Raw genomic sequence first — 27062 nt, 5'->3', positions numbered from 1 at the left:
GTGGCGCTGTACTTGCAGCTCCTTTTTCCTTCTTTCTCTTAAGTCCCTTACTTTTATTATTAGTGGTTGACATCAGATGGGCACTTTCTATTTGATCTTGGTTCAACCTTTCCTCTTCCTCTACACAGTGCGAGATGAGTTCATTTAGAAACCAAGTCTCCTTTTGACAGTTGTAACTCACCTTAAACTGGTTAAACTGTGTAGGAAGAGATATTAAAATCAAATGCACTAGTAACTCTTCAGAGAGTGTCAATTTAAGTGCATTTAATTTTGAAACAAGATGAGACATTTCCATAATGTACTCTCTGATATTTTCTTTACCACTATATTTCATTGAAACTAGGCGTGTCAAGAGCGTACTAATTTCAGTCTTTTCGTTCTTGACAAACATTTTTTCAATATCTTGAAGGAACTCTTTAACGGTTATTTTTGTTTATGACATTGTTCCTCTGAATGCTTTTGGAACAGCCTTCTTAATGATCATCAAACACAAGCGATTTGATCTCTCTCACCTTTCATTATTTCTTTTTTCATCAGAGGTACTCTGATCTGTAAGAGGTGGGGGAGAATCATCCCTTAACGCAAGGTTGAGATCCATTATTCCAAGTACTATCAAGAGATTTTCTTTCCAGAACTTGAAGTTTGTGCCATTCAATATAGAAATATTATTGATGTTGATAGTAATATTTGTAAGATCATTTGCAGCTGAACATGAAAAATATCAAATAATTAAAACTACGCTTACATAAATCAAATAATAATAAATTCAAATAATGGTAGCCCCATCTCAAGATACCGATGTTCCATTAATATTTTATTTTTGGACAAAAATATTAACTTCTAAGTGTTATCTTGGTGCAGTAATAAATACTGATAATAATAACATGTCAAAAATAAATTTTCTTTTGGGCTAATTTATAAATCACATGTAAAAAATCTAAATAATTATCACGTATTTATTACCACAAGTGCACATGTAATTTTATTAAATATTGACCTTCCTTTGGACCGATCAATATTCATAAAATTACAGGTACCCAACTAGTTATATTTTAAAATAAATTAATTTTCATAATAGAGGTCACTTTGGTGGCATATTATTTCAATTAATTTATTCCAAAATATATATAATCATACCAATATTCAAATTTAAAATAATACAAATTAAACAAAATTTTTTATCAAAGTCAACTTTGGTCAACTCTGGTCAAAACGTGGTCAAACATGGTCAAATTGAATCAAAACTTATTGGACCAAAAGTTCATATCCATAATCCGACCCAAATTTATCATTCAACCCCAAAATATTTCTTGAAGTCCATAAATATTTTATAAAACTTTATATTTAGCGGGCCTAATATATGGACTTTATAGGACTTGAATGTCATATTTAACTTTATTAGGGTTCACTTAAATTAAAGAAACCCTAATTTCCTTTATATTATTTCTCAAACAAGAAAACAAGTCAAAGAGTCCAATTGTAAACAATTGAGCTACAAAGACATAATGAAAAAGTCACGGCAAAAAAGAAAATATTTTGGCTTTCTGTTTGAGAAAAAGATAAATTAATTGACAATCAATTATGATCCCGAACCACGTGCCAACTAGTCATTAATAAGCTAAGCCGAATTCTCCAGATGTAAAAGTAGGGAGTCGGCCAACCAAAATAGCGTGAAGAAACAATTGAATCATACAACTAAAGTTGGACTATGGTGGGACCCTCTAAATTTCATGTATGCAAAAGCATTGTTGGAATGATTTGACCGAAGGCCATACATTACTTACGTAAGCACCCATGAACATAAAAGCCACATAAAGACTCGTCAACCATGGAAGCGGAGCCCACGAATTCAATTTTTTTTTTAATATTGCATATGAGTCAGAGTGGCGCCGTACAAACAAAAACATAATTTACCATAATTCTGAATTCATGTAGTGCGGCGGAAGCAACCAAAATCATGTCATATATATAACGAAAACAGTGAATCAACTGGCGATCGAAAATTTAAACACATAACAGTCATGTATTTAATAGCATCAGGTCCGCAGCCAATAGCCATGAAAACAGAACCAATAGTAATAAAACTATAAATTACTAAAACAAAAGTATTTTCTAATAATCAATCATATGGGCTCTGATACCACTTGTTAGGGTGGTTATCTAAATTTAACCTTTGGTGAAAACCATCACCTATTAAACCTAAAATTTATATGGCGATTATTAAGAAATAAATTAACAATAAAATAACGGAAGCGTACCTGGATTCATATCGACAAACTGATATATGAATCTCCAAAGTTATTGGGGTGGCCTTCCAAGTCAACACGTATTTACCGATCTTTTGAGAGAACCCTTTAGTTTCTCTCTGGTATCTTTCCTGACGATGGGATATCAAGAAAGAGTTATTTTGTGGTATTAGGAAATACGACAACTAGAATGATACGTGTGACTTGGGGACCATAACTCTATTTATAGGTAACATTCTTGTACTCTTTGGAACCTTATTTCAACCCATCATAGAAATAGAAGCCCTTAAGTCTCTACACATTAAAGGCCCACACCCTATTAGATACATTAAATCCAAACTATATTTGATCACTTTAATTGGGTTTAACCTTAATTGACAGTTTGCAAAACATAATTATTCATATATAAATCCAATGTTGAATTAAGGATCCAACATCTTCTTCTTCTTCTTTCTCATATGTTGTGTACTAAATTTAGTTGGCACATTAATGATGTTTAAGACAGTTGCTCTAGTTGGAGAGAGTGGAAGCGGGAAATCTGCGGTGATCTCACTGTTGCAAAGATTTGACCATCCTGATTCAAGTCATATTACACCGGATGGGATTAAAATTGGACAAATTCTACTTTATCCCCTGTGGTTTAACGTTTTTTTACATAACCCTCCTATGGTTTCAAAAACTATATATAACCCCCTTATGGTTTGGATTAAAGTGTCAAAGTGACGGGAATGACCATTCGTAACAGAGTCACATAAAATGTCAAAAATACCCTTATGTAAAGTTGAAAATTATTTATTAACTAAGGAGGGTTATGTGTATATTTTGAAAATCATAAGGGGGTTATATGATAAAGTATTAAACTATAAGGGGGTTATATAGTAAAATATAAAAATCATACGGGGTTAATGTGTCATGTATTTATAAGGGTAATTTCGACATTTTTAGAAGTTCCGTTACGAGTAACTATTTCTGTCATTTTGACGCTTTAATCCAAACCATGAGGGGATTATGTATAGCTTTTAAAACCATATTGGGGGTTATGTAAAAAAATGTTAAACCACAGGAGGGTAAAATATAATTTGCCCATTAAAATTCAAAAGTTTCAAGTGAAGTGGCTAAGGCAGCAAATGGGGCTTGTGAGTGAAGAACCTGTGTTGTTTAATGATACAGTTCGAGCCAACATTGCGCACGGGAAGGAAGGGAATGCTACAGAAGCAGAAATACTAGAAGCAGCAGAGGTAGCAAACGCGCACATGTTCATTAGTGGGTTGCAACAGGTTTGTGATCGAACACTAATCTCATCATTTTCACAATCTATAGTATGTCAACCTAAACATCTAAGCATTGTCACAACGTTTTCAGCAGTCTTAGTTTAATCAACAGAATACAAATTTTGTACTTCTATGGAAGGCTTTTCAGCTTCAAACTGTTGTATCTCAATACCAATTTAACCCAGGCTAGCTGCAAACAGGTAACTGCTTCCTTTTCCTATGTAAGGTGGATGGATAACTTTCAGCAATTAGACCCTCAGGAACATTTACCTGTTTCAAAAAAGTGGTTTAAAATACTGAAATGAGAGCCCCATCATCCTTTTGGAACAATGGTTCTGAAACAATACATTTAGTCACAAACCCCAAAACCCAAATTACAGATTTTTATCAAGATTCCAATTCCTCTAAATCCTTGCCATGATTATGACAGAAAACAAGAACCCCACTTCAGTACCACTCTAAAAGAAGTAGGACTGACCTCCTATTATCAAGTTCTACCTTCAAAATAGAACCAAGGTAGAGATACGGCCATGCTGGACAAGTTTCAGTCCAAAAAACAGAGACAAGAGGACCTATAACAATTAACTACCAAACTTGTATATTCAGATGATTGCAACCACACCAAAATACATATATACCAAACCACTCGAGTTAGTCCAATGGCCAGGGAAGGTCTCTTAGAATTCTCCCCGCTACACTAATTTATTTGTGAACAATTAGAACTGTCCAAAAATGAAATCGCTAAGAATCCTATCATTATTTTTATCAGAAGGAAGAAACCAAGCACACGCCAATCCTTTATTATTTTTATCCTTTTTCTTTTTCTCTTTTTTTTTATGTTGCTGAATTTGATTTTCTTTTTCTCATGGACGTGTCCTAAGGCCAAACTAAACTTTTGTTTCCTTGTTCTTTGTTTTTTAGATGACCAAAATTTTAATTTGCCTAAAACGAAATGGCCCACATTAAATTAAAAGGAAAACCTTCAAAATTTTAGAAATTGCGGACCTTTATACATATATATATATACTCCCTCCGTCCCATAAAATTTGTCGCTTTTGATACAACGTGCAATTTATGTATAGCGATATTAGTAGAAAAGAGAATTTTTACTTTCCTTTTTTTATCGCTAGTAGCGGGCCATTTTTTATTTGTTGTATTGATAATTGTAAAGAATAAGTGGTGGACCACATGACACATGAAAGGTAGAGATAAAATTTTATTGAACAACGTGAATTAACTTATCTAACACGACAATTAATTTGGGATAAGAAAAAGTGACAAACATGACAAATTTTATAAGACAGAAGGAGTATATCAAAGACATTCTCATCTCAAATTGAAAATTCAAGTTATATTGAAAATGCACTTCAAAAACATTGTTATTTTAATGGGTATATGATATTTTGAAATAGTTTTGTGATCTCTAACATATTTTACTCTTGATTCAACTTTGAGATGAAAATGACAATACCCTCATAATTTACAAAAAAATTGCTGCAGAAATTAAAAATCACTAGCACTTGGGACGGTGGGCTAGAGAATGGGGTCAAAGCCCTTCCGCTCTAGCTGGTCAGGGGATTGATCATGGATAAAAAAGAATTTAATAGATATTTAAAGAAAAATAAAAAGTTTATATATATATGTTGGCAGTATATACACCATCACGATTAGATGTATGAGACATGAACGGAATTTGAATTTCAAATTTAAATTCAAATGAATTGTCATACATTCAATAATAATGGTAGCCATAAAATATCTTATAGGTAATTTATATCCTAATCATTTCCCTACTACATTATTTTGTAAAGTGTCGAATTAATTAATTAGCTAAACGCTAAGGAAAAATTAACACATAACCAAACTATAGTGCTTCAGACCCATTGAATTCTATTTCGACATATAAATTTCAAAAATCAAAACCTGCAATGCCGGCTCTCTTCGTTTCAAAAGTGCGGCGATGTACTCTAAACTTGCGAAAAATGGCGGAGAAAAACAACAAACAAACTTCAAGTCGTAGCAGAATGGCTTAAAGCACTTGCATCTAAGTAAGGAAAGACATAATACTTGATAATAATATTGGTATCAAATCCAATATAGAATCATCTAATTTTATTTATGCTATTCAAGTAAAACAACATGAACTTTGCCACAAATTTGACAGTCTTTTTTTTTTTTCTTTTCTTTTCTTTTCAAAGGTTCAAATAGCTCAACTGAGCAGACATGGAGCAATGTGTAATGTAACTGTAGATATGTTGACAACATAAAGAGAAATAACTCAAGTCACCCATGAGGAGATTAGAAGCTGTGAGTATGCACAACAGCAAGTCAGGATTACGAGATTGTGATGCTGATGCATAATATATGAATGCTTATCATAGTTATAAGTATTTCATTTTCCTGTTGTAATGCTTGGACATGTTTAAGCATCCAAAGAGGCATAAGCAAGCAGCACTTCATTTTCTTCCAATAGTGACATGTCCAACTCGGAATCTTTTAGGATAAGATGTGCATGTATTCCATTACCATCTTCCATGTCTGTTAATATCAAGATGTTGAGATTTAGCCCTGGAGTGGTTCCTGGGTATACCAATGATAAGTGACTAATTTACGTAATAATTGTATGACATTTTATATTATTTTTAGTCACTTTGGTTATATTATTGGAAGAATATGAATCATTTTGGCTATAATTGGTGAAAAATGCTTTTAAGTAATTAAATGAGGTTTTTATCACTTTTTACTTGGATTTTGTGTATTTTGACAGTTTTGACACATTTTCGTATTTCGGCTATAACTTGAGTTACAATGATCGGATTGGGATGATTCTTGAACCCATTTGAAGATAAGAGATAGATCTACAACTTTGGTGAAGACATCTAAATCCAGTTTGAAGGTTTTCCAGGTCAAAATGCCGAATTACAATAGCAAATTTCTACTGGTCGAAACTGGAACAGGGCAATGAGCAGGCAAGGGTATTTCAGTCATATCTCAGCCTACACAGATCCAAATGAGGTGATTCTTGATGCATCAGAAAGATAACTCAAAAGGCTACAACTTTCGTGTTTTAGACATGAGCTGGTTCAGCCTCTAACATCAAGAAAAGATTGGTTGAAGTTGGGCCAAAAACAGAGCAAGTGATCCACACTCGGATCCACTATTCATCCGAACCCTCGGTTGTTTCTGGGTTAGTGGATCCGAGCTCGGATCCATACGGATCCGAGGTACTGTAGCAGCTCGGATCACTGGTCAGAAAAGGCTGCTCTGTACGCGTAAAACTCAATTTCACCTCCACCAACTCACATTGGATGCTAGACATGTGAGAAACATTCCCAGCTGTAAAAGGGAGATGTAATCCTCATTTCTTGACCACCTTTCATCATTAAATAGCCAAATGCATTGCAAAAATAGGAGATGGGGAGTCCATAGCAGAAAAATAGAGAGAGACATACGGGAGAAGCTGGAAGTTGCAGAAATGTAGCTCTTTCATCTCCTTAGTGTTAGTTTAGCTTAGTATAGAGTAGTGTAGCTTTTCCATTCTTGTTTATTATCTAGATTAGGATGAAGATGGAGGATGAAGAAGGCAAGGAAGAAAGCTCATGTGACAAGGGTTGTATTCCTTCCAAACTCTTTATCTTTTGTATTTGATTCCAAGTTTAGTTAATATACAAGTTCTGGATTTTGTGTTCATTATGTGTTTCTAAAGTTTATACCTTGGGTTTGGTTGAACTTTCTATAATTGTTAGTGTTTATTATTTGGTTATTTGATTGCTATGATTTGAGCAAGTTATTTAGCACTTTGGTTCTTTAAATCATGATTAATCTGGTACCATTAATTGTGATTATCTAAGGTGTTGTTTCTGCAATGAAAATTGAGATTTAACACTAGTTCAAGAAGTGCTAAACATAGGGAGTACACTCACGAAAGTAGAGGTGCACTTATGTGGTTTTAGTGATTCATTTCATGTAATTTCATTGAAGAAATGAACTTGTAGCTAATTTCATAACCATGAAAATAGGTATGGATTAGTTATAGGTATAATTGATTCACTACGAAAGTAGGATTCAAATGCATAAGGAAATTACACCATAATTAGCCTAAATGTAGTAATTAATGATCCAAATATAGCACTTGCATGAGTAGTTAGGGATACCACAACCTAAGGAGCTTTCATTTGTTATTTTCTTGTATAATTTCAGTAGGCTTTAATTTGTTATAATTCATTGATAGTCTAAATAATAGAGAAGCTTTAGTAGTACCGGTAATTGCAATCTTCCTTGTGGGATCGACCCTTAATACCCTATACTCGCTCACGATTCGTATACTTGCGATAAATCGCGTGTGGGGTATTTAGGAGTTTATAAATGTAAAACTTGATTAGGATAAGCTTAATTGTATATGTATACTCCGCGCACGTCAAGTTTTTGGCGCCGTTGCCGGGGAAGATTTGGCAATATCGGTGTGAAGAGTAACTTTATTAGTTTAGACATTTTATTAGTTATTGTGTGAATGTTATTTTCTGTCATTTTAGTATTTTTTGTGTGTATGTGTTTAATCACCTATTCTTCTCACTAATTTTGCTCTTAAGTTGTTTAAAAGCAATTTTAGGTGATGAGAAGCTTAGGTCAATTTGGAGGACAATGCTTGAGAAGTGGAAGATTGGAAATGGATGGTTACCAAGTGCAAAGCTCCTTCAACAGAGGTAACCAAGAATTTACTGAATGTATATCTTTTGAAGATGGTTTAAGGTGCTTAAAGGCAAAATTTGATGTAATTAAGTTACAAGTTCAAATGGACACCATGATGCATGAAATTGAGCAAGGGAGGAATGTTAATGCTTTCAATTCTTATCATGTGATTTGTGACTTGTGTGGAGGTTATCATGCTATTAATACATGTATGCAAGCACAAAATGTGGATTATTATGATGAATTAGAGCATTACAATCCTTGTTTTGATCAATATAGTGCTAATTGGAGCAATTCTCCTGCTTATGGTTGGAATAATCAATGTACTTATAGTGATAATTCATATTTTTATGATCACCAACCTGAAAGTGTCCAATATGAATCAAAACCATCTTGGGAGTTGGCAATAGAAAGAGTAGCTAATGATTCTAAGCCATCTTGGGAGTTAGCTTTAGAAAAGCTAGCAAATGCAACTTCCGACCGTTTTGATAGGATTGAGGAAAGAATAGATGAATTAGCTTCTCACTTTGGTAGAATACATGAGCAATTGAATGTATTGTGTGAAGTTATTTCTTCTAATAATTTGCAAAATGATCCTAGCATGAATCGTGGAAATGTTGTATGTGAAAATGGATTGCATTTGGATGAAAATGATGAATCTCAATTATATTTCAATGAGCAAATATCCATTTCACATGATAATACCTTTGAAACTAACTTTGAGCCTCAAGAGGTGAGTTTTAATGACTCATTTTTCACCCCTCTTGAGGAGTGCATTGAAAGTATAGGTTCTAAGGGTATTGCTGCCCAAGATACTCTCATGACATTTCCTTTGGTAAATTCTCAAGTGGTGCATATTCAAGGTAATATCTATGAAACACTTGGAATAGGTAAGTCACTTCCATTTCTCACATCATTAGTTCATGTGGCTTTTTCTATTAAGTCACCTTACAATGATCCACCAAGGCCTAAAATGGTGGATTATTCGTTAACTAAGCCTCCTTGAAAAATGAGGTGATATAGTCAAGCTATTGACTTTAAAGAAGCGCTTATTGGGAGGCAACCCAATGCTTGTTTAAGTTGGTGTTACTTTGGAGTGATTTTATGTTTAAAGTATAAGTTTGAGTTATTTTGTTATTTTTCATTTGTAGGTTTTGGAAAAAGATGCAAAAGTGACCAAATGAGGTGAAAAAGGCGAAGTTTGATCAAAGATCTCAATACCTCAAATTCAGTAATTGTGAATTTTGATGCATTAAAGAGGTTTAGAATGCATGTTTAGATCATTTTACATGTGCGTGAATGATTTATTTTGACATAGAAATGATCTAGGGTGTATTTTGAAGAATTGAGGTCAAACTGAAAATTGCAAAAATTCTGCAATAAGTGCAGATTCAATGGATCCAAGGCCTCGGATCCATATGGATCCAAGGCCTCGGATCCACTTCTGCAATCAGAGAAAAACTTCGAGCTTCTTGATCCGAGCTCGGATCCATATGGATCCGAGGCCTCGGATCCACTTCTGCAATCAGAAAAAATTTGAGCTTCTTGATCCGAGCTCACTTATCATGATCCGACCTCGGATCCTTTCAAAAACGACCTCGGATCCTTTCCAAACGAAGCCTCGGACCACTTTTCTTCATTCTTCCCTCTTTTTCCTCCTTCAACTCCACTTTTCTTCTTGTTGGTTGCAAGCTTTTATTCTTAAGAATTGTATTTTTGTTTTTTTTTTTTTTCAAGGTGCATTAATTGAAGTCTCCATTCTTTCAAGTAAAGTTGAAAATTCATCACTTGGACATGGATTCGGATTGCGCAAGTCATAAGGGGAGTATTTTCTTTTACTCTTTCTTTATTTTCCTTTTCTCACATTGAGGACAATGTGAAGTTTAAGTGTGGGGGAGGAAATATGTGAACTTGCATTCTAATGCTATGTGATGATATTTTGTGGATTTAAATGCTTAGAAATATTGGAATTGTGTTTGAATTATTTGCCATGTGGATAATTTGCCTGAAATTGGGTTTGTTGGCAGGGAGTTTTCTTCCATTTATATGGGGAAATTCCGTCAAAATTTGTCTAACATCTTGTCCAATATGTCACTATGGCCCAAAAGTTCTTCAAATTTTTGCATTTTCATTCAAAAAGGGCTAATTTGTTCCAACTTTAAATGTTTTTATTCTTCCAATTGTTGAAACTTTATGTGTATTTTGGAAGGTTTAGTCCTCATTTAACTTGGAAATAGTTATTATGCAATTAGAATTTTTACATTTTAGAAAGTATATTTGGTAAAGTGAGGAAAATTATGCCTATAATTTTACATGTTTAATGAGATTTCTTCTCTTTACTTAATTTTGCAAGTAAGTGATTGACATAGTTGATAAAAGGTTATACTCCTCCTTTGATTAGTCTTATATATTTTCTAAGAGGGAATATCTATTTATTGTCCTTTAGTTTAAAAAAAAAAAAAAAAAAAGAGAAGAAAAGAAAGAAAAAATTATTCTACTCCAATGATTTTTGTACCGAGTAACCGGGGGTTGGCATCTACAAATGTCGATTTTCGCGTAAAAAGGTACTTGAATTAAGAGTATGCATTGCAACTTGAATAAGTGAAATGTTGAGTAACCGGGAATCTTCACCTAAAAGTGTCGATTTTCGCGTAAAAAGGCATTCTCACTAATTAAGTAAAATTAGTATGAATAAATCCCTCTTAGATGTAAAATTTTGAGAAAAGGATGATTATAGGAGGAGGAAGGCTATAAATCGACTATGTGGGTTGCTTATTTGTGAAATTAGGTTAGGGTAAGAGATTAAGTTTAACTTGTTGAATTTAGGGTATAATTATCTTTCCTTTACTTGATATTATAAGTATTTAGTGTAAATTGAATAATTGTATAATGATTATTTTCCAAGTCTTGAGGAATTAAATTGGACAAAGTGCATATATTGTTTCACCTCTTGAATCATTGCATTTGATTATGTGTGAATTGCTTGAGGACAAGCAATGATTTAAGTGTGGGGGAGTTTGATAAGTGACTAATTTACGTAATAATTGTATGACATTTTATATTATTTTTAGTCACTTTGGTTATATTATTGGAAGAATATGAATCATTTTGGCTATAATTGGTGAAAAATGCTTTTAAGTAATTAAATGAGGTTTTTATCACTTTTTACTTGGATTTTGTGTATTTTGACAGTTTTGACACATTTTCGTATTTCGGCTATAACTTGAGTTACAATGATCGGATTGGGATGATTCTTGAACCCATTTGAAGATAAGAGATAGATCTACAACTTTGGTGAAGACATCTAAATCCAGTTTGAAGGTTTTCCAGGTCAAAATGCCGAATTACAATAGCAAATTTCTACTGGTCGAAACTGGAACAGGGCAATGAGCAGGCAAGGGTATTTCAGTCATATCTCAGCCTACACAGATCCAAATGAGGTGATTCGTGATGCATCAGAAAGATAACTCAAAAGGCTACAACTTTCGTGTTTTAGACATGAGCTGGTTCAGCCTCTAACATCAAGAAAAGATTGGTTGAAGTTGGGCCAAAAACAGAGCAAGTGATCCACACACTCGGATCCACTATTCATCCGAACCCTCGGTTGTTTCTGGGTTAGTGGATCCGAGCTCGGATCCATACGGATCCGAGGTACTGTAGCAGCTCGGATCACTGGTCAGAAAAGGCTGCTCTGTACGCGTAAAACTCAATTTCACCTCCACCAACTCACATTGGATGCTAGACATGTGAGAAACATTCCCAGCTGTAAAAGGGAGATGTAATCCTCATTTCTTGACCACCTTTCATCATTAAATAGCCAAATGCATTGCAAAAATAGGAGATGGGGAGTCCATAGCAGAAAAATAGAGAGAGACATACGGGAGAAGCTGGAAGTTGCAGAAATGTAGCTCTTTCATCTCCTTAGTGTTAGTTTAGCTTAGTATAGAGTAGTGTAGCTTTTCCATTCTTGTTTATTATCTAGATTAGGATGAAGATGGAGGATGAAGAAGGCAAGGAAGAAAGCTCATGTGACAAGGGTTGTATTCCTTCCAAACTCTTTATCTTTTGTATTTGATTCCAAGTTTAGTTAATATACAAGTTCTGGATTTTGTGTTCATTATGTGTTTCTAAAGTTTATACCTTGGGTTTGGTTGAACTTTCTATAATTGTTAGTGTTTATTATTTGGTTATTTGATTGCTATGATTTGAGCAAGTTATTTAGCACTTTGGTTCTTTAAATCATGATTAATCTGGTACCATTAATTGTGATTATCTAAGGTGTTGTTTCTGCAATGAAAATTGAGATTTAACACTAGTTCAAGAAGTGCTAAACATAGGGAGTACACTCACGAAAGTAGAGGTGCACTTATGTGGTTTTAGTGATTCATTTCATGTAATTTCATTGAAGAAATGAACTTGTAACTAATTTCATAACCATGAAAATAGGTATGGATTAGTTATAGGTATAATTGATTCACTACGAAAGTAGGATTCAAATGCATAAGGAAATTACACCATAATTAGCCTAAATGTAGTAATTAATGATCCAAATATAGCACTTGCATGAGTAGTTAGGGATACCACAACCTAAGGAGCTTTCATTTGTTATTTTCTTGTATAATTTCAGTAGGCTTTAATTTGTTATAATTCATTGATAGTCTAAATAATAGAGAAGCTTTAGTAGTACCGGTAATTGCAATCTTCCTTGTGGGATCGACCCTTAATACCCTATACTCGCTCACGATTCGTATACTTGCGATAAATCGCGTGTGGGGTATTTAGGAGTTTATAAATGTAAAACTTGATTAGGATGAGCTTAATTGTATATGTATACTCCGCGCACGTCAACCAACGAAGGTGTTCCCCAGCCAAAATCAACGCCATAAAATGGGAACCTACACCAGCTTGAGCACCCGTACAAGTCAGAGTTGTGTGTTTCAGTTGCTGCAGTACTCAGCGGTGCTGAGTGGGATGCTTCTTGCCTACTAAGAATGGAATTGATGTTTTCTGTGCACTCCTTGAGCAATTTTGTTTTCCCTTCCCTTAGTTTATTAACTAACTCTGGTAATTTAACTTCAGCATTGTTGTCAACTGATGTCGGGAAATAGGCAAAAAAATTCCCAACTGAATTTTGTGGAAGTGGAGGGACAATTATTTGTCGAAAATTCACAGCATTCACGAAGATTGATGGGCGGCTGTGTGATCCCGAGTTTGCCTTTGACGCTGCAGACATAAAACAACCGTAAAGTAGGGCTGACACAACTTCAAACCGAGTAGGGTTTTCTACTCCTGAGTTAAGAGCAATAGCCTTGAGTTCTCCAATTTTAGAAGCATGGAACGCCAAAATCCTTTTCACGTGCTTCCCTTGATCTAGCTTAGGAGGAGATGGTTTCGGAAATTGCTGACCGTCAACAGGGGGGAACAGAGAAGCTGCATGAAGATGAGGAGATGGGATGTCACTCGTTTGACGAGCTATTGCTGCCCAATCATTCATGAAAGTTGATACGCTGGATGCATCAGCAATCCTGTGATTTATAGACACACTCAATACTATGCCACCGCAGTTGAAAGAACTGAGCTGAACAAATACTAGGCTACGATGATTAGCTAGGGCCGGCCCGGAGAATAGAGATCTAGCAAAGATAAGATCTTCCATTTTTCCAGAACTTAATTGCTTGCGAATCTCAGACACTCGACAATTAATTCGGCCTTCAGTAAATTGAGCACCCATGTCGTTGCAATCAATCATATAGCCGTTTTTCATCAGCCGTCCGGCGAAAGGGTAATACTGGGCAAGAGTTTTTGAGAGAGAACTTTTAAGCAGTTGTGATATTTCATTGGCAAGCCAACGAGTTCCCTTAATATTAGGATAGAAGAAAGCCACCGGGATCAGAAGATATGGTGAGATTCCTTGATCTAACAATGAGAGCTTGTGGTATCTCAAAGAAGTTGGAGTGGGTGAGGAAGGCTTGATGAATGTTTCAGAAATTATCTCAAACTGCAGCGAGGCATCCATCCTGATGAATATTTGCTTGAATGAAGGCCTATATGTCTTATCAATAAGCTTGTGCTGGCTTTGCTAACCTATTACCCTTTTATAGTGTGGTGAACAATGGCATTGTATTTTTGGTATTAACCTAAAATACCTGTACTTGGAAAAGTTACACATCTCTTAGTACACTGTCTTCCGAAATACCAATTTCTTTTAAAGTCTCTCCCTATGGTACAATTGTTTTACAGTCACTAAAATACAAAATTCATCATTACTTGAATAAGAAATGATTTTAGAGTGCTTAAGCAAATCAAAAATTTCTCCCTCTCTATCTCCCTCTGCTTAAAATTCTCAAGAAGCCATCAGTCTAAACATAGTTTTTCCAAGCCACTGGTGAAGATTAGGCTACGCCGCAGTCCTACATTGATGAAAGAAAGAAGCTAGGATGTGTTTAGACAACAGAAAAAAAAACCCCAAGAGGACCAATTTCTTGTGCTAGGATTCATTTGTTTCCCTTCAGACCCATATATAGCTGCTATTTGTGTGCCTGAAGTCGGGCAAGTGGTGCTAACCTAACAAATGGAATATATCATGCCTAGATAAAGCCTGGAGATATACCTAAGGGCAACTTTGATTATTGTGTACCTAAGCTATTGTTGTTTTTCACGATTAGGAGCAAACAAAAGGTTGGAAATCTTTACAAACGCCTTTTTCTTGATAGTTAATCACGTAATTTATTTTTTTTTTCAAATACTTGTTATGTTAGACTTGAATTCCCAGATGATTTTGCATACAAGTCTAAAATTTTCAAACCAGAAAGTTGAATTCCAACTAGGTATATTCATTGACAATAAGCTAACTAGTGAAGGGTTCGGATTAGTCAATTGAATTTTTTTCTGGTGGATATACTTTTGGGATTATTCAGATTGAAAATTTCGCATTCGGAAAGGAACAATTAGTATATCTGATAAAAATGAAAAAGAAATTGGGAATCACTAGGAAAGGCTAAGAACTTTTGATGAATTATATTAATCCTCTTGGACTTGTTAAATGGTGATGGATTTGAACTTGAATAGGATTCATTAAAGACTTAATATTCTTTAATTAATGCAATTCTTAGTGTGGCTGATTGTTTTTTTTTTTTTTTTTTTTTTTTTTTCTAAAGCAGGGCCAACTATGTCGCTTTTACTGGAGCACAAAAGTTATTTGAAAACAGTGAGGATAATTACAAATTTTAGGCATGGATGAACTTTTTGATGAAACTGAAGTTGTTGAACTTTTTGCATGCTAAATTTTGGCATGAAAGAGAATTATAATTTCTTAAATTTTTTCAAACTTGCAATGTAACCCATGCTTTGCACAGGTTTCTATCTTAAATCAAGATTATTTTATAAAAATGTCACATAATAAGAAAAACCTAAAATCTTCAAAAGTGTATTAATTTAGTGTCAACTTCTACTGAAATATGTTACTTTAAATAACATGAAGGAAAAAAATCCTTACTTATTGAGTGTAAGCAATGGCCTCTTATCAACTTCAACAAATTAGATAGCTCAGAAAATGCGTGTCTAATTGTTATATGTAATTGGAATTGTCTAATCAAAATATTCTTAAACTACTTACCTTTCCCATCTAATCGCCACCCTCTCTATTGTCTCACAGCTCCACCTCTCCTCCTCTACCCATCTATCCCCTCTCCTATCCTTATTTCCATATCTTGCAGCCCCACCTCTCTTTTGACTACAGATTGCTTTCTCCCTGCTTACAGTACCACCTTTCCGCTTTCCTTCACTGCCAAGACCTATTCTGTCATTTTTCATGCATTTTTTCCTGTCAAATACAAATCCAAATAACAATATGCAGCAATATTTGAATCCCGGGCCAACAAGTAAAGTGAATGAGCTTTAACTTCATATTTCAACCCTGATTCAATGATTTTAAATTTTTTTAATTATGTATTATTAAATTACTTGGATAAAATTAATATGTAAAAAAAGAAAAGAAATATTTAGTGACAAAATGGTTCAGAGGCCATTTTTTACTAGTTTTTGCTGGTTCGCCTAGTTCTTGATTGGGTTTGATCAGTTCATCTAACTTCTAGAGTTAAATATAGAACCAAACTAGAACCATGACCACCTTACGGTTCCATTGGATAAACTAGTTTTGGGTATAAATTTAGTAAAATTCTTCCTCAATGCATGTTTTTTTTGAAAAAAATGAATATAGTAAAAGATCTTTAAGCACTTCCACGAAGGTGCCCTTGTTTGTTTACATTCAAGTCAATAAAATAGTTCACTTCAATGCTCACCCTTGTTATAATAGTTTTATGTTGGACTTATGATTAATTAATTTTGACATTCTAATAAATATTGTTATGAATAGTTGATATGATTATAACAATTTAAGGAAGAAAAGTGAAAGAAAACAAAAAGGAAACATATCAAAAACGTTTATTCATGAAGAGAAGAAACAATGGTCTAATTAGAATTGTACTGTTGCTTCAAAACTTGCTAACAAATTTGGATGACGAAGGAAAAGCGACTAACTTTGATGAAGGAAAGAAGCTACCCAGCAGGCCTACATTGATAAAGGAAAGAAGCTATAGAGTGGAGAAATTTTAGTATGAGTTTAGACAACAGAAAAGAAAAAATCCAAGAGGACCACTCTCTCGTGTTTGGATTCGTTTGTTTAATGAGACCCATATATAGCTGCTATTTGTTTGCCTAAAGTCGATTGAGAGTGTGTAAAGCCAACTTAATCAAAAGCTTTATCAGATTTAATGCTGGCAAGTAGTGCTAACCTAACAAAGGGAATATATCATGCCTAGATAAAGCCTGGGGATATACTTAAGGGCAACTATGTTTATTGTGTACCTAACCTATTGTTGTTTTTCACGATTAGGAGCAAACAAAAGGTTGCAAATATTTACAAAAAGCTTTTTTCTTGATAGTTAATCACGTAATTTTTTTTTCAAATATTTATTATGTTGGACTTGAATTCCCAGATGATTTTGCATACAAATCTAAAAGTTTCAAACCAGAAAGTTGAATTCCAACTAGGTATATTCATTGACAATAAGCTAACTAGTGAAGGGTTCGGATTAGTCAATTGAATTTTTTTCTGGTGGATATACTTTTGGGATTATTCAGATTGAAAATTTCTCATTCGGAAAGGAACAATTACTGTATCAAATAAAAATTAAAAAGAAATTGGGAACTCAGCAGGAAAGGCTTAGAACTTTTGATGAATTGTATTGAGTTTATTTCCAAAGTAATCTTCTTTAGAAAAAATATTTCCAGTGTGATGCTCTTTCACAAATTACTACCTTTTTAATCATGAGACCTGAAATCAACAGACCCCCCCCCCCCTTGTTCCAATGGATAATTTCACAAATCTCCCCTAAGATTTATGACAATTATATAGTTAGCTTCCTAAAAAAATTATACATACCTTTCCAGAATAGTAGTTTTGGGTTTTATTTGGCTGATGTAAGGGGAAATAATCATGTTAATACCTCAAATTTCCCTTAAGGAGTTTTTATGTTTAAATCAATTGTTCAATGTATATATTCTTGTTTATCGCCTATTCTAAAATAGTTTCGCCTTAGGCCTAAATCATTTCCTCCACATCCCTTTGGCCATTTTTGCAATTGTATATTTGTGTTTGCAATTGTTTATTAAACTTTGGTCAGAGACAAAATTGAGAATAAATGGAAAGAGTGAGAGATGGGTTAATTAAAATGCATGATTAATACTAAAATTTGTGAGACATGGAGATTTGGATTATGGAAAGGATAAGAAAACTTGAATAGGGGAAAAAAAGTGGATTGAAACTGTGATGGACAGATTTTTGGTGATACATTTTTCAAGTTTGATAGGCATTTTATTACTTTTTTCCCCTTTTTGAAAAAATTGTGGCTAGAATTTTTTGCAAAGTTTGGGAAGATTGCTAGTCATTTTGAGTCCTTAAAAAGCACATTAAGTATAATATTTGAATGTAGAGGAGTGTAACATGTAATTATCAGAAAGCTTAGAAGAGGTTTTTGAAATTATCCTTTGGTGTAATACTATTCATTTTTTCTACCTCATAATTATTAATTTCCACATTCACACTCGAAATGCAAACACAAAAAGCAAAATTCAAGGAAGAAAAATAAGAAAACCAAGGCAATAAACAAAGGAAAAGGACTAGATTTGATTAACACTAAAATATTATGAAACGATTATAGCATTTCTTATGAGTAACAAATTTTTAAAAAAATTAGTAAGGGAATGATGGGATTTAAGGAACGGAGAGGGGATAGGGGATCAAAACTTAGGATCTTTAATTCCTAGGAGTAACATTGATAAGTGAGTATTTTGTGTGTTTTTAAAATATTTTATTATTTAGTTTTGCTATGTTTTATTCATTTTTGTAGCTTATGAACAAACTTTCTAGTGAAGTTATGCATTTTGTGGTTTAAGTATCAAAAATTGCATTTCTATGGATTAAAGTGGTGAAAACTTCATATTTTTGTAGGTTTAATGATTCAATCATCAAATGGAATGAATTGAGAAGATAATTGGATGATTGTTGATGATTTGAAATGATTTAAGAAGAATATGGAGTGCCAAATACTTGAGATGACATGCAAGCAAGTATAAAAGAAAGGAAAAGTTTGACATGTTTTGACACTTATTGGTATTTTGGTTATATCTTGAGTTACACGCATTAGATTGAGATCATTCTTAAACCATTTTAAAGCTAACATGTAGCTCTACATTTCTTGTGAAGACATCAAATCCAGTTCATGAGTTTTCTAGTTAAAAATGTCAAAATATTGTCGGTGATTTCTGTTGTCAAAAGTTGAAATAGGGGATTGACCAGTCAAACATAGTTTGGTCATTTATCAGTCTATAGATCTCCAAGTTAGATGATTCCTAATGAATTTGAAAGCTAACTCAAAGGGATACAACTTTCATGTTTTGTGCAAGAGCTATTTTATCCTCTAACATCGAAAAAAGATCAATTGAAATTGGTGAAAAAACAGAGCAAAGTTGAAGACTGATCAGAATTGAGAAAACTTGCAAAAAAGGAAAACGTGGGGACAATACGTGACCTCAGCCCACATTTTCTTCAATTGTTTTGCAACTTGTGCTTTGTTCACGCAAGCTTTTTGACCCATTTGTCAACAAGAATTTTGGTGGAAATAGACCAAGAAAGCTGCCAAAGAAGCTTTACAACTCAAATCTAATTTGTTTATGGGTTCAAGGAGAATCTTAACATGATTTAACACTTTGTCTTTTGCATAAATTCCTCTATAAATAGAGTCCTTGGGAAACATATTTTTAGAACTTTGGAAGACTAGAGATACTACTAAAATGCAGTATTCACTGGTTTTTTTTAGTTCATTAAGTTAATTTATTAGTTTAGTATAGAGTAGTATAGTTTCCATTATTTCTTGTATTAGCTAAACTTGGATGAGATAGTGGATGAAGATGGAGATGCTTGGAACTCATGTGATAAGGGTGACTTCTCTCCTACCTTTTTGTTTCTTGTTTTAATTCTTATGTTTAGTTATAATACAAGTTTGGTATTTGTTTTCATGTTTTATTAAAGTTTATGTTTAGAGTTATGGATGAACTTTCTGTATATTGTTAGTGATATTTACTTGGTTATTTGATGATATTATTTTGAACAAGCTATTTAGCACTTTTGCTCTTCTAATCATGTTTAACTGGCCATTAATTGTGATAATCTTAAGGTGTTAAGTTTGCATCGAGAATTGAGATTTAACACTAGTTCAAGAAAGTGCTAAATTTAGGGAGTTTACTCACGAGAGTAAAGGAGCACCTGTATGGTTTTAGTGAATTGTTTCATGTAATTTCATTGAAGAAATGAGCTTGTAGTTAATTTTATAATTACGAGAGTAGGTATGACTTAGTTACAAGTATAATTGATTTACTACGAGAGTAGGTTTCACATACATGAAGGAATTACGCCATAACTAGATAAGATAATAACATTTAATTAACCGATGATTTCACTTGCAAGAGTAGTAAAAAATTTCATACCTTTAGGAGCTTTCTATTATTATTTGTATTACGTTTATCTCATGTTTATAGTGTAGATTTAATTTTTTGCACTTATAATAGTCTAAATAATAAAGGAGTTTGAAAACCATTAGTAATTAACAATCTTCTCTGTGGATTCGACCCTTAATACCCTATATTCAATCTCGACCCGTATACTTGCAGAAAATCACATATGGGGTATTTAGAAATTATAAATGTAAAACTCGATTGAGGAATGAGAAGATAATTGGTTGATTTTTGATGATTTGAAGTAATTTAAAAAGAATATGAAGTGCCAAATACTCAAGAGATGAAAAGCAAGCAAGTATAAAAGAAAGGATGAGTTTGACAGGTTTGACATCTCTTGGTATTTTAGCTAAATCTTGAGTTACACGCATCAGATTAAGATGATTATTAAATCATTTTGAAGCTAACACATAGTTCTGCATTTTTTATCAAGACATCAAAATCCAGTTCATGAGTTTTCCAAGACATAATGTCAAAATACAGTCGGTCATTTCTGTTGTCAAAAGCTGAAACAGGGGATTGACCATTCAAATGTATTTTGGTCATTTATCAGTCTACAGACCTCCACATTGGATGATTCTTCATGAATTTGAGAGCTAAATCAAAGGATTACAGCTTTCATGTTTTCTACAAGAGCTAATTCAGCCTCTAACATCGAGAAAATATTAGTTGAAATTGGCAGAAAAATAGAGCAAAGTTGAAGACTGACTAGAATTGAGAAAACATGCAATGGAGGAAAACGTGGGGATAATATGCGACCTCAACCCATGTTTTCTGAGGTCGTGTTTTCTTCAATTGTGGCTGCAACTTGTTCTACAACTTGTGCTTTGTTCATGCAAGTTTTTTGACCCATTTTTCTACAAGAATTTCGGTGGAAACAGACCAAAAAAGTTGCCAAAGAAGTTTTACAACTCAAATCTAACTTGTTTATGGGCTCAAGGAGAATCTTAACATAACTTAACACTTTGTCTTTTGCATGAATTCCTCTATAAATAGGGCCCTTGGAGACCATATTTTTAGAACTTTGGAAGGTTAGAGACACTACCAAAATGCAGTCTTCACTAGTTTTTTTTAGTTCATTAGTTTAGGTAGGTTAGTACAGTTTTATTCTATCTTATATCATGCTAAGCAAGGATGATGATTGAGGTTTGAAGATGGAGAAGATGTTGCTCACATGTGACAAGGGGTTCCATTTGTTCAACTCTTTAACTCTTGTATTTGAATCTTATGTTTAGTTATAATACAAGTATGGCTTTTTCTTTCCTTTTCTTCATGTTTAGCTAAAGTTTATGTCTAGAGTTAGGGGTGAACTTTCTATATCTTGTTTGTGATATTTATTTGATTATTTGATGATATTATTTTGAGTAAGTTATTTAGCACTTTTGCTTTTCTAGTCATGATTAACCGGCCATTAATTATGATAATCTTAAGGTGTCAAGTTTGCTATGAAATTGAGATTTAACACTAGTTCGAGAAAGTGATAAATTTAGGGAGTACACTCATGAGAGTAGAGGTGTACCTTTGTGGCTTTAGTGACTTGTTTCATGTAATTTCATAGAAATAAATGAACTTGTAACTAATTTCATAACCACGAGAGTAGGAATGGTTTAGTTATAAGTATAGTTGATTCACTACAAGAGTAGGTTTCACATACATTAGCAAATTACGTCATAACTAGCCAAGATAATAACATTCGATTAATCGGTAATTTCATTTGCAAGAGTAGTTAGGAATTCCATACATCTAGGAGTTTTCTATTGTTTTTTGTATTACCTTATCTCATGTTTATAGTGTCGATTTAATTTCTTGCAGTTATGATATTCTAAATAATAATGAAGTTCGAAAAATATTGGTAATTGACAATCTTCCTTATGAGATTAATCCTTAATAACCTATACTCAATCTGGATCGGTATACTTACAGAAAATCGTATGTGGGCTATTTAGAAATTTATAAATGTAAAACTTGACTGTGAAATAAGTTTAATTGTTATATGCATACCCTGTGCCCGTCAAACATGATATTCCCTCTGTCCCATTGAAAATGTTATACTTTTCATTTTGAAATGTTCCAAAACATTTGTTATATTGGAAAAGTCAAAACACCTTTTAGTTTCTCTTACCAATATAGTCCTTTTTTCTAATTATATGCATGTTACCATTCAAATTTAAAATTTGAATTTGTAGGAGTAAAATTGAAAAGACAAGTACAAATATCACTGTCAAATCACTATTTTTAAAAAGTTGGATTCTCCAATTAAACTTGACCAAATAATTGGGACGGAGGGAGCAGTACTATTCTAAAAGCCCAATATCGAATCTTATTGGCTTTGTGAGGATCCGAATTTTAATTTTTCTTACTTTTATTTTATTTTACTGGTTTCTTTAATTATTTATTCACCCGTTTATTCCGAATAATTTATTTCATTCATTTTAAATCTATTTACATGGAACAATGTCTCATTGATATTTTTAAAATGTTTCGTTAGTGAATTTAATTTTTCTGCAACTCGTTTAGCGAGAAATAGTGAATGCACATTTTTTGAGATAAATTCAATCCGAAAGTGCATTAATCTTAGAGAACTAAGGATGATTAATATTAGACTAAGGAAAGTTAATCGAGAGATTAGATGTGAGTGAGTTAAATTAAGTTCAATTAAGAGTACTAATTGCTCACTAATCGGTTGTTGACTTTTGAGTACTAAGACCACTTTTATGTCATTCCTCTTGTCATTCAATCAACTCACCACCTACCAACCAAAACCCATTCCTTCTTCCTCTTGCTTGGCCGACTTTCCCCTTCCCATCAAAAATTTCATCTTTTGTCTTCCATTTTTGCTCCACAAAAGCTCTCCAAATTTGCTTCTTGTCTTGGGTCTTCATACAAGTTTGGAAGGTGACTTGATCAAGGAAGAAACTTGGTGATTTAAGAGCTCAAATCCTAGTGTTTAGTCTTCATTTTGGCAACAAGGTAATCATCCAAGAAACCCTCAACTTTTCCTCTCAAATCTTAGTAGTAAGTTAGTTTAGTTAGTTTATTTGTTGGGTTGTTGATGGGTTCACAAGAACCTTGACATTAGATAGTGAACTTGAGGTGGCTTTATAAGTAGAGGCCTTGAGAATTTTGTATGTTTAATTGCTTGTTTGTTACTTGCTTTGATGAGATATGGTGTAGTTCTAATTGGAAAGTTGAAAAAGAAAGCTAGAGGATGAGAAATGCTTGCTGGCTGAAATTTGCTGGTTGTTCCTCTCTTGTTAATTTCAAATTTTTGATGTTATTTTGGTACAATAATGCTTGATATACGATGGTGGTTATGTGTGTTGAATATCATCCAAAAAACTTTCCAATTGGTTGTGTCAAAGTAGGGTTAAAGTGAGGTTGAAATCTGGAATTTTTTTGATCAGGTGACCCCAACCAGTGTTCACTTTTTTGTCATAACTTTTTTTCTGAGAGCTGAAATCGAGTGCCATTTATGGCATCCAAAACTAGACTCCGATATTTTTTCATTGGTATAAAATGCACCTCCTAATTCGTTTCCTATGAGCCGTAGTGAACCAGCAAAAATAACTGAAATTCTTCACTGCATTCATCCGAGAAACAGTCTTAGCTGCAATTAGTAGCTCAATTTTGCCTATTTTTTAAAATGAATTTTAAGACAGTTCCTTCTAATAATTTTTAGAATTTTGAATCTAGTTTTCAATGCCATAAACCACACTAAATTTCGAGTTGCATAACTCTAGTTATGATCAGATTCTTAAACTCTATCAAGTATGTCAGAACTGGAATTTCGTAAAACAGGTTCTAAAAATTAGTTTTCTTAGAACTGTTGTATCTTGGTGTAGAAAAGTCCGAATTGAGTTTCGTTTGTTGCATTTGAAACTAGATTTGGATTTTTAATTGTGGTACAAATTTCAAGGGCTGATTTCATTTCTACGAATTTTTTCGAATTTCCAAACTTCACTGAATTTACAAGCCTGTTTTGCTCTGTCATGTCTAGAATAGTGACTTGAACTAAAATTTGAATGACTTCAAATTAGAGTCTGAGTAAAGTGTGTTCTAGAAAGTTTTAGTGATTTAAGTCTAGTTTCCAACGGTATAAAGTTTTCAATTTTTGGACTTACGGAACTCGAGATACGATTTTTCCAAATAGTGCCGCTCTGAGCTGGAAATTTCTGATTTCAAACAAATACTCTTTTTAAGAACTTTCCACATTCCTTCGCAATTGTTGGACTGTTTTAAGTTTAATTTCATGATTAGGCACAAAGTCTCTTTGAATTTTAAACTTTCATTTTGAATCTTGATTTCAAAAGGTTAAACTTCTCTTAATACGTTTTATTGGTTGTTCAACTTCCTTGGTTGATGGCACCTCTTTTCATATTTAAAAAATGAATTATGGGTAAAATACACTAAACCCCCTTGTGGTTTGGGTTATTATCATAAAACTTTCTCATTATTTGAAAACCCCCAAAGAACCCCCTCGTGGTTTGGACTAATTTGGGTAATGGACGGAAATCGTCCAATTTGACGGGAAGTGAATTACACACGCTTGACAAGCGAGTGTGATAACAATACATCAAGGGTAATGTGGTAATTTTACATTTTCTTTTCTTTTCTTTTTTTTCCTTGTTCTTCCTTGTTCTTCCTTGTTTTTCTTTCTCCTGAACTGAACCATTTGGAGTAGAAAAACTGAAGCAAAACTGAAGCAAAACTGAAGCAAAATCAACACCAACCTTTGTTAATCCGATGACACCCGGCAAAAGATTCCACCAACGGAATCCAGTATTTGCTTCAACCCTTCACCAACCGAAGCAACCCAACACCTCAACCTTCAAACTCCTCAAAGCCTAAAACCATCTGCTTTTCCCAGTTGTTATAACTTGCACCACCAATTTGTAATTACAAGTTTCTACTAGAAGGGGGAAAAAAATTTCCCCGAACTCCTTCAGAATCATCATCATCTACCACCAAGTACAATTAAACTGGTTGGCCCGATACCTGCCCGGAGGCTGATGTGACCCAGACCTGTAAGCTCAACTGGACCCAGAGAAACCCGAGGACGAGACCACCCAGAAATGTGAAAATCATCATCATCATCATCATCATCAATATAAGGGTACCAATAGTACCGTGGGTTAGTTGTTAATTTGTGTCAAATGTCCACTTTAGGGATGACTGCTTGGTGAAATTGAGGTTATTATTGTTGCCCCCGGAAGCGGAATAATCGAAATCTACGACAAGGGATTTCAACCAAGTAAACTTACAAAGAAATTGTGGCAGATAATCCAGCACCAGGTAGTGATCGAAGGCACAATAGGGTGGCGAAAATGTCCACATGACAGAGTCATAGGCTGCCGGCTGAAGAAACACCATAGGATAGGTGACAGCATGGACCAGTTTGCCGGGAAAAGCAGCCAGTCAGAGTGTGGGATCACGTTGGATAAGTGAGATCTGAACAGGGATTTTGAAAGAAATAGATTCGGATTTGTAAACAAGAGAAGAGAATCTTTTGGAGACTAAAGGAACACCTGCAGAGGTATTTGGCTTCAAAAACTTTGTCAAGAATGACGGAAACTATTGCATCTGGTAATCGCTTGAATGGATCAACAATTTCTTTTCCTCGATGTTCTTCTGCAGCAGCTGCTCCAAATTTTTGAAATTTTCAAATAAGCCACTTGATGTTTCTTTATTATCAAATGAAGTGAGAAAGTTTCTAAAATCTTATGTAAATCTTGAACTAACTTTTAGTATAGGTTGAAACAAGGTTAATATAGGAATTTCATATTTTTCGTTAAATTGGACGATTTCCGTTCATTGCCCAAATTAATCCAAACCACGAGGGGGTTCTTTGGGGGTTTTCAAATAATGAGGAGGCTTTATGATAATAACCCAAATCACAAGGGGGTTTAGTGTATTTTACCCAATGAACTTCAACCCCAAGTTTTATGCTCTCGATTTTCATGAGTTTGAACTTTTAAAAGGGAGCTTTTTGACTAGAGTAAATCTTGGAGAAATTTCACTAGTTTTATACTTGAACCTTGGAACCTTAGCCTTGACATTTACTATGAATATGAGTGGAGTTTTGGGCGAGTTTGGACTCCATTAGTTTGAAAATGTGAACATTTTTTATATTTTAACTTTTGGATCATGAGATTTGAAGTTTTGAGAGATGAAAACCATTTACCCTTTTCCATGATTTTCGTGCCGAAGGTGAAAACGGTACTTTCTCTTGGATTGACATTTACTTACCATGACATGAATCAAAAACGACCTTCGAGCTCCTTTTGAGCATTATTCCAATGTTTTAGCTAGAAAAACTTTTTTAAGTTGACTCGAACTTGTGACCTTGAGAGTGGGTAGCGAGAAAATGTCTTTCTTATTAACCTTGGTCGAGCACCTAGGAAATGGCGATTGTACATGTCTCAGGTGGTCACGAGAACGCTGAAGAGCTCGTCTGACTACTCGCTTCACTCTTGTTTTGCCCTTGACTTGTGGTAAGTGTCAAGTGCATATTAAATGTTTATGTGTTTGAAATGATATGTGTACAAGTGTTAGATATGATACGTGAAACTTGCCGAGGCGAGGGTGTACTTTATAGCCCTCGTCCTCTCTCTTTCCGATTACATGATACTTGTTACATGAATATATATGACTTACACTTATACATGAACATATTTTAACTCGTGAGCACTGGGCAACTAGAAGTATCACGCCCTATTCGGGTAGGAGGTACCACTCACCCCGACTCAGTGCTATGATCGACTCAAAGTCGATTGGAGCGTTGTCT

General features: G+C 33.9%; 1 protein-coding gene across 1 annotated transcript; it reads right to left on the bottom strand.

Annotated features, from left to right (window-relative positions):
- Positions 1-3703: 3703 nt before the first annotated feature.
- Positions 3704-26567, bottom strand: LOC113723606 (diaboline synthase-like). Its single transcript, XM_072048168.1, has 5 exons — positions 26525-26567; positions 25804-25915; positions 15822-16028; positions 13050-14223; positions 3704-3787 (listed from the first exon to the last, which is right to left on the bottom strand). The coding sequence occupies exons 1-5, from the start codon at positions 26565-26567 to the stop codon at positions 3704-3706; spliced, it is 1620 nt and encodes a 539-aa protein (XP_071904269.1).
- Positions 26568-27062: the final 495 nt, after the last annotated feature.

Source organism: Coffea arabica, chromosome 5e, assembly GCF_036785885.1.
Source record: "Coffea arabica cultivar ET-39 chromosome 5e, Coffea Arabica ET-39 HiFi, whole genome shotgun sequence".
Lineage (NCBI taxonomy): Eukaryota > Viridiplantae > Streptophyta > Magnoliopsida > Gentianales > Rubiaceae > Coffea > Coffea arabica.
Note: the sequence above shows the minus strand (reverse complement) of the source record. Positions and strands in the feature narration are given on the sequence as shown.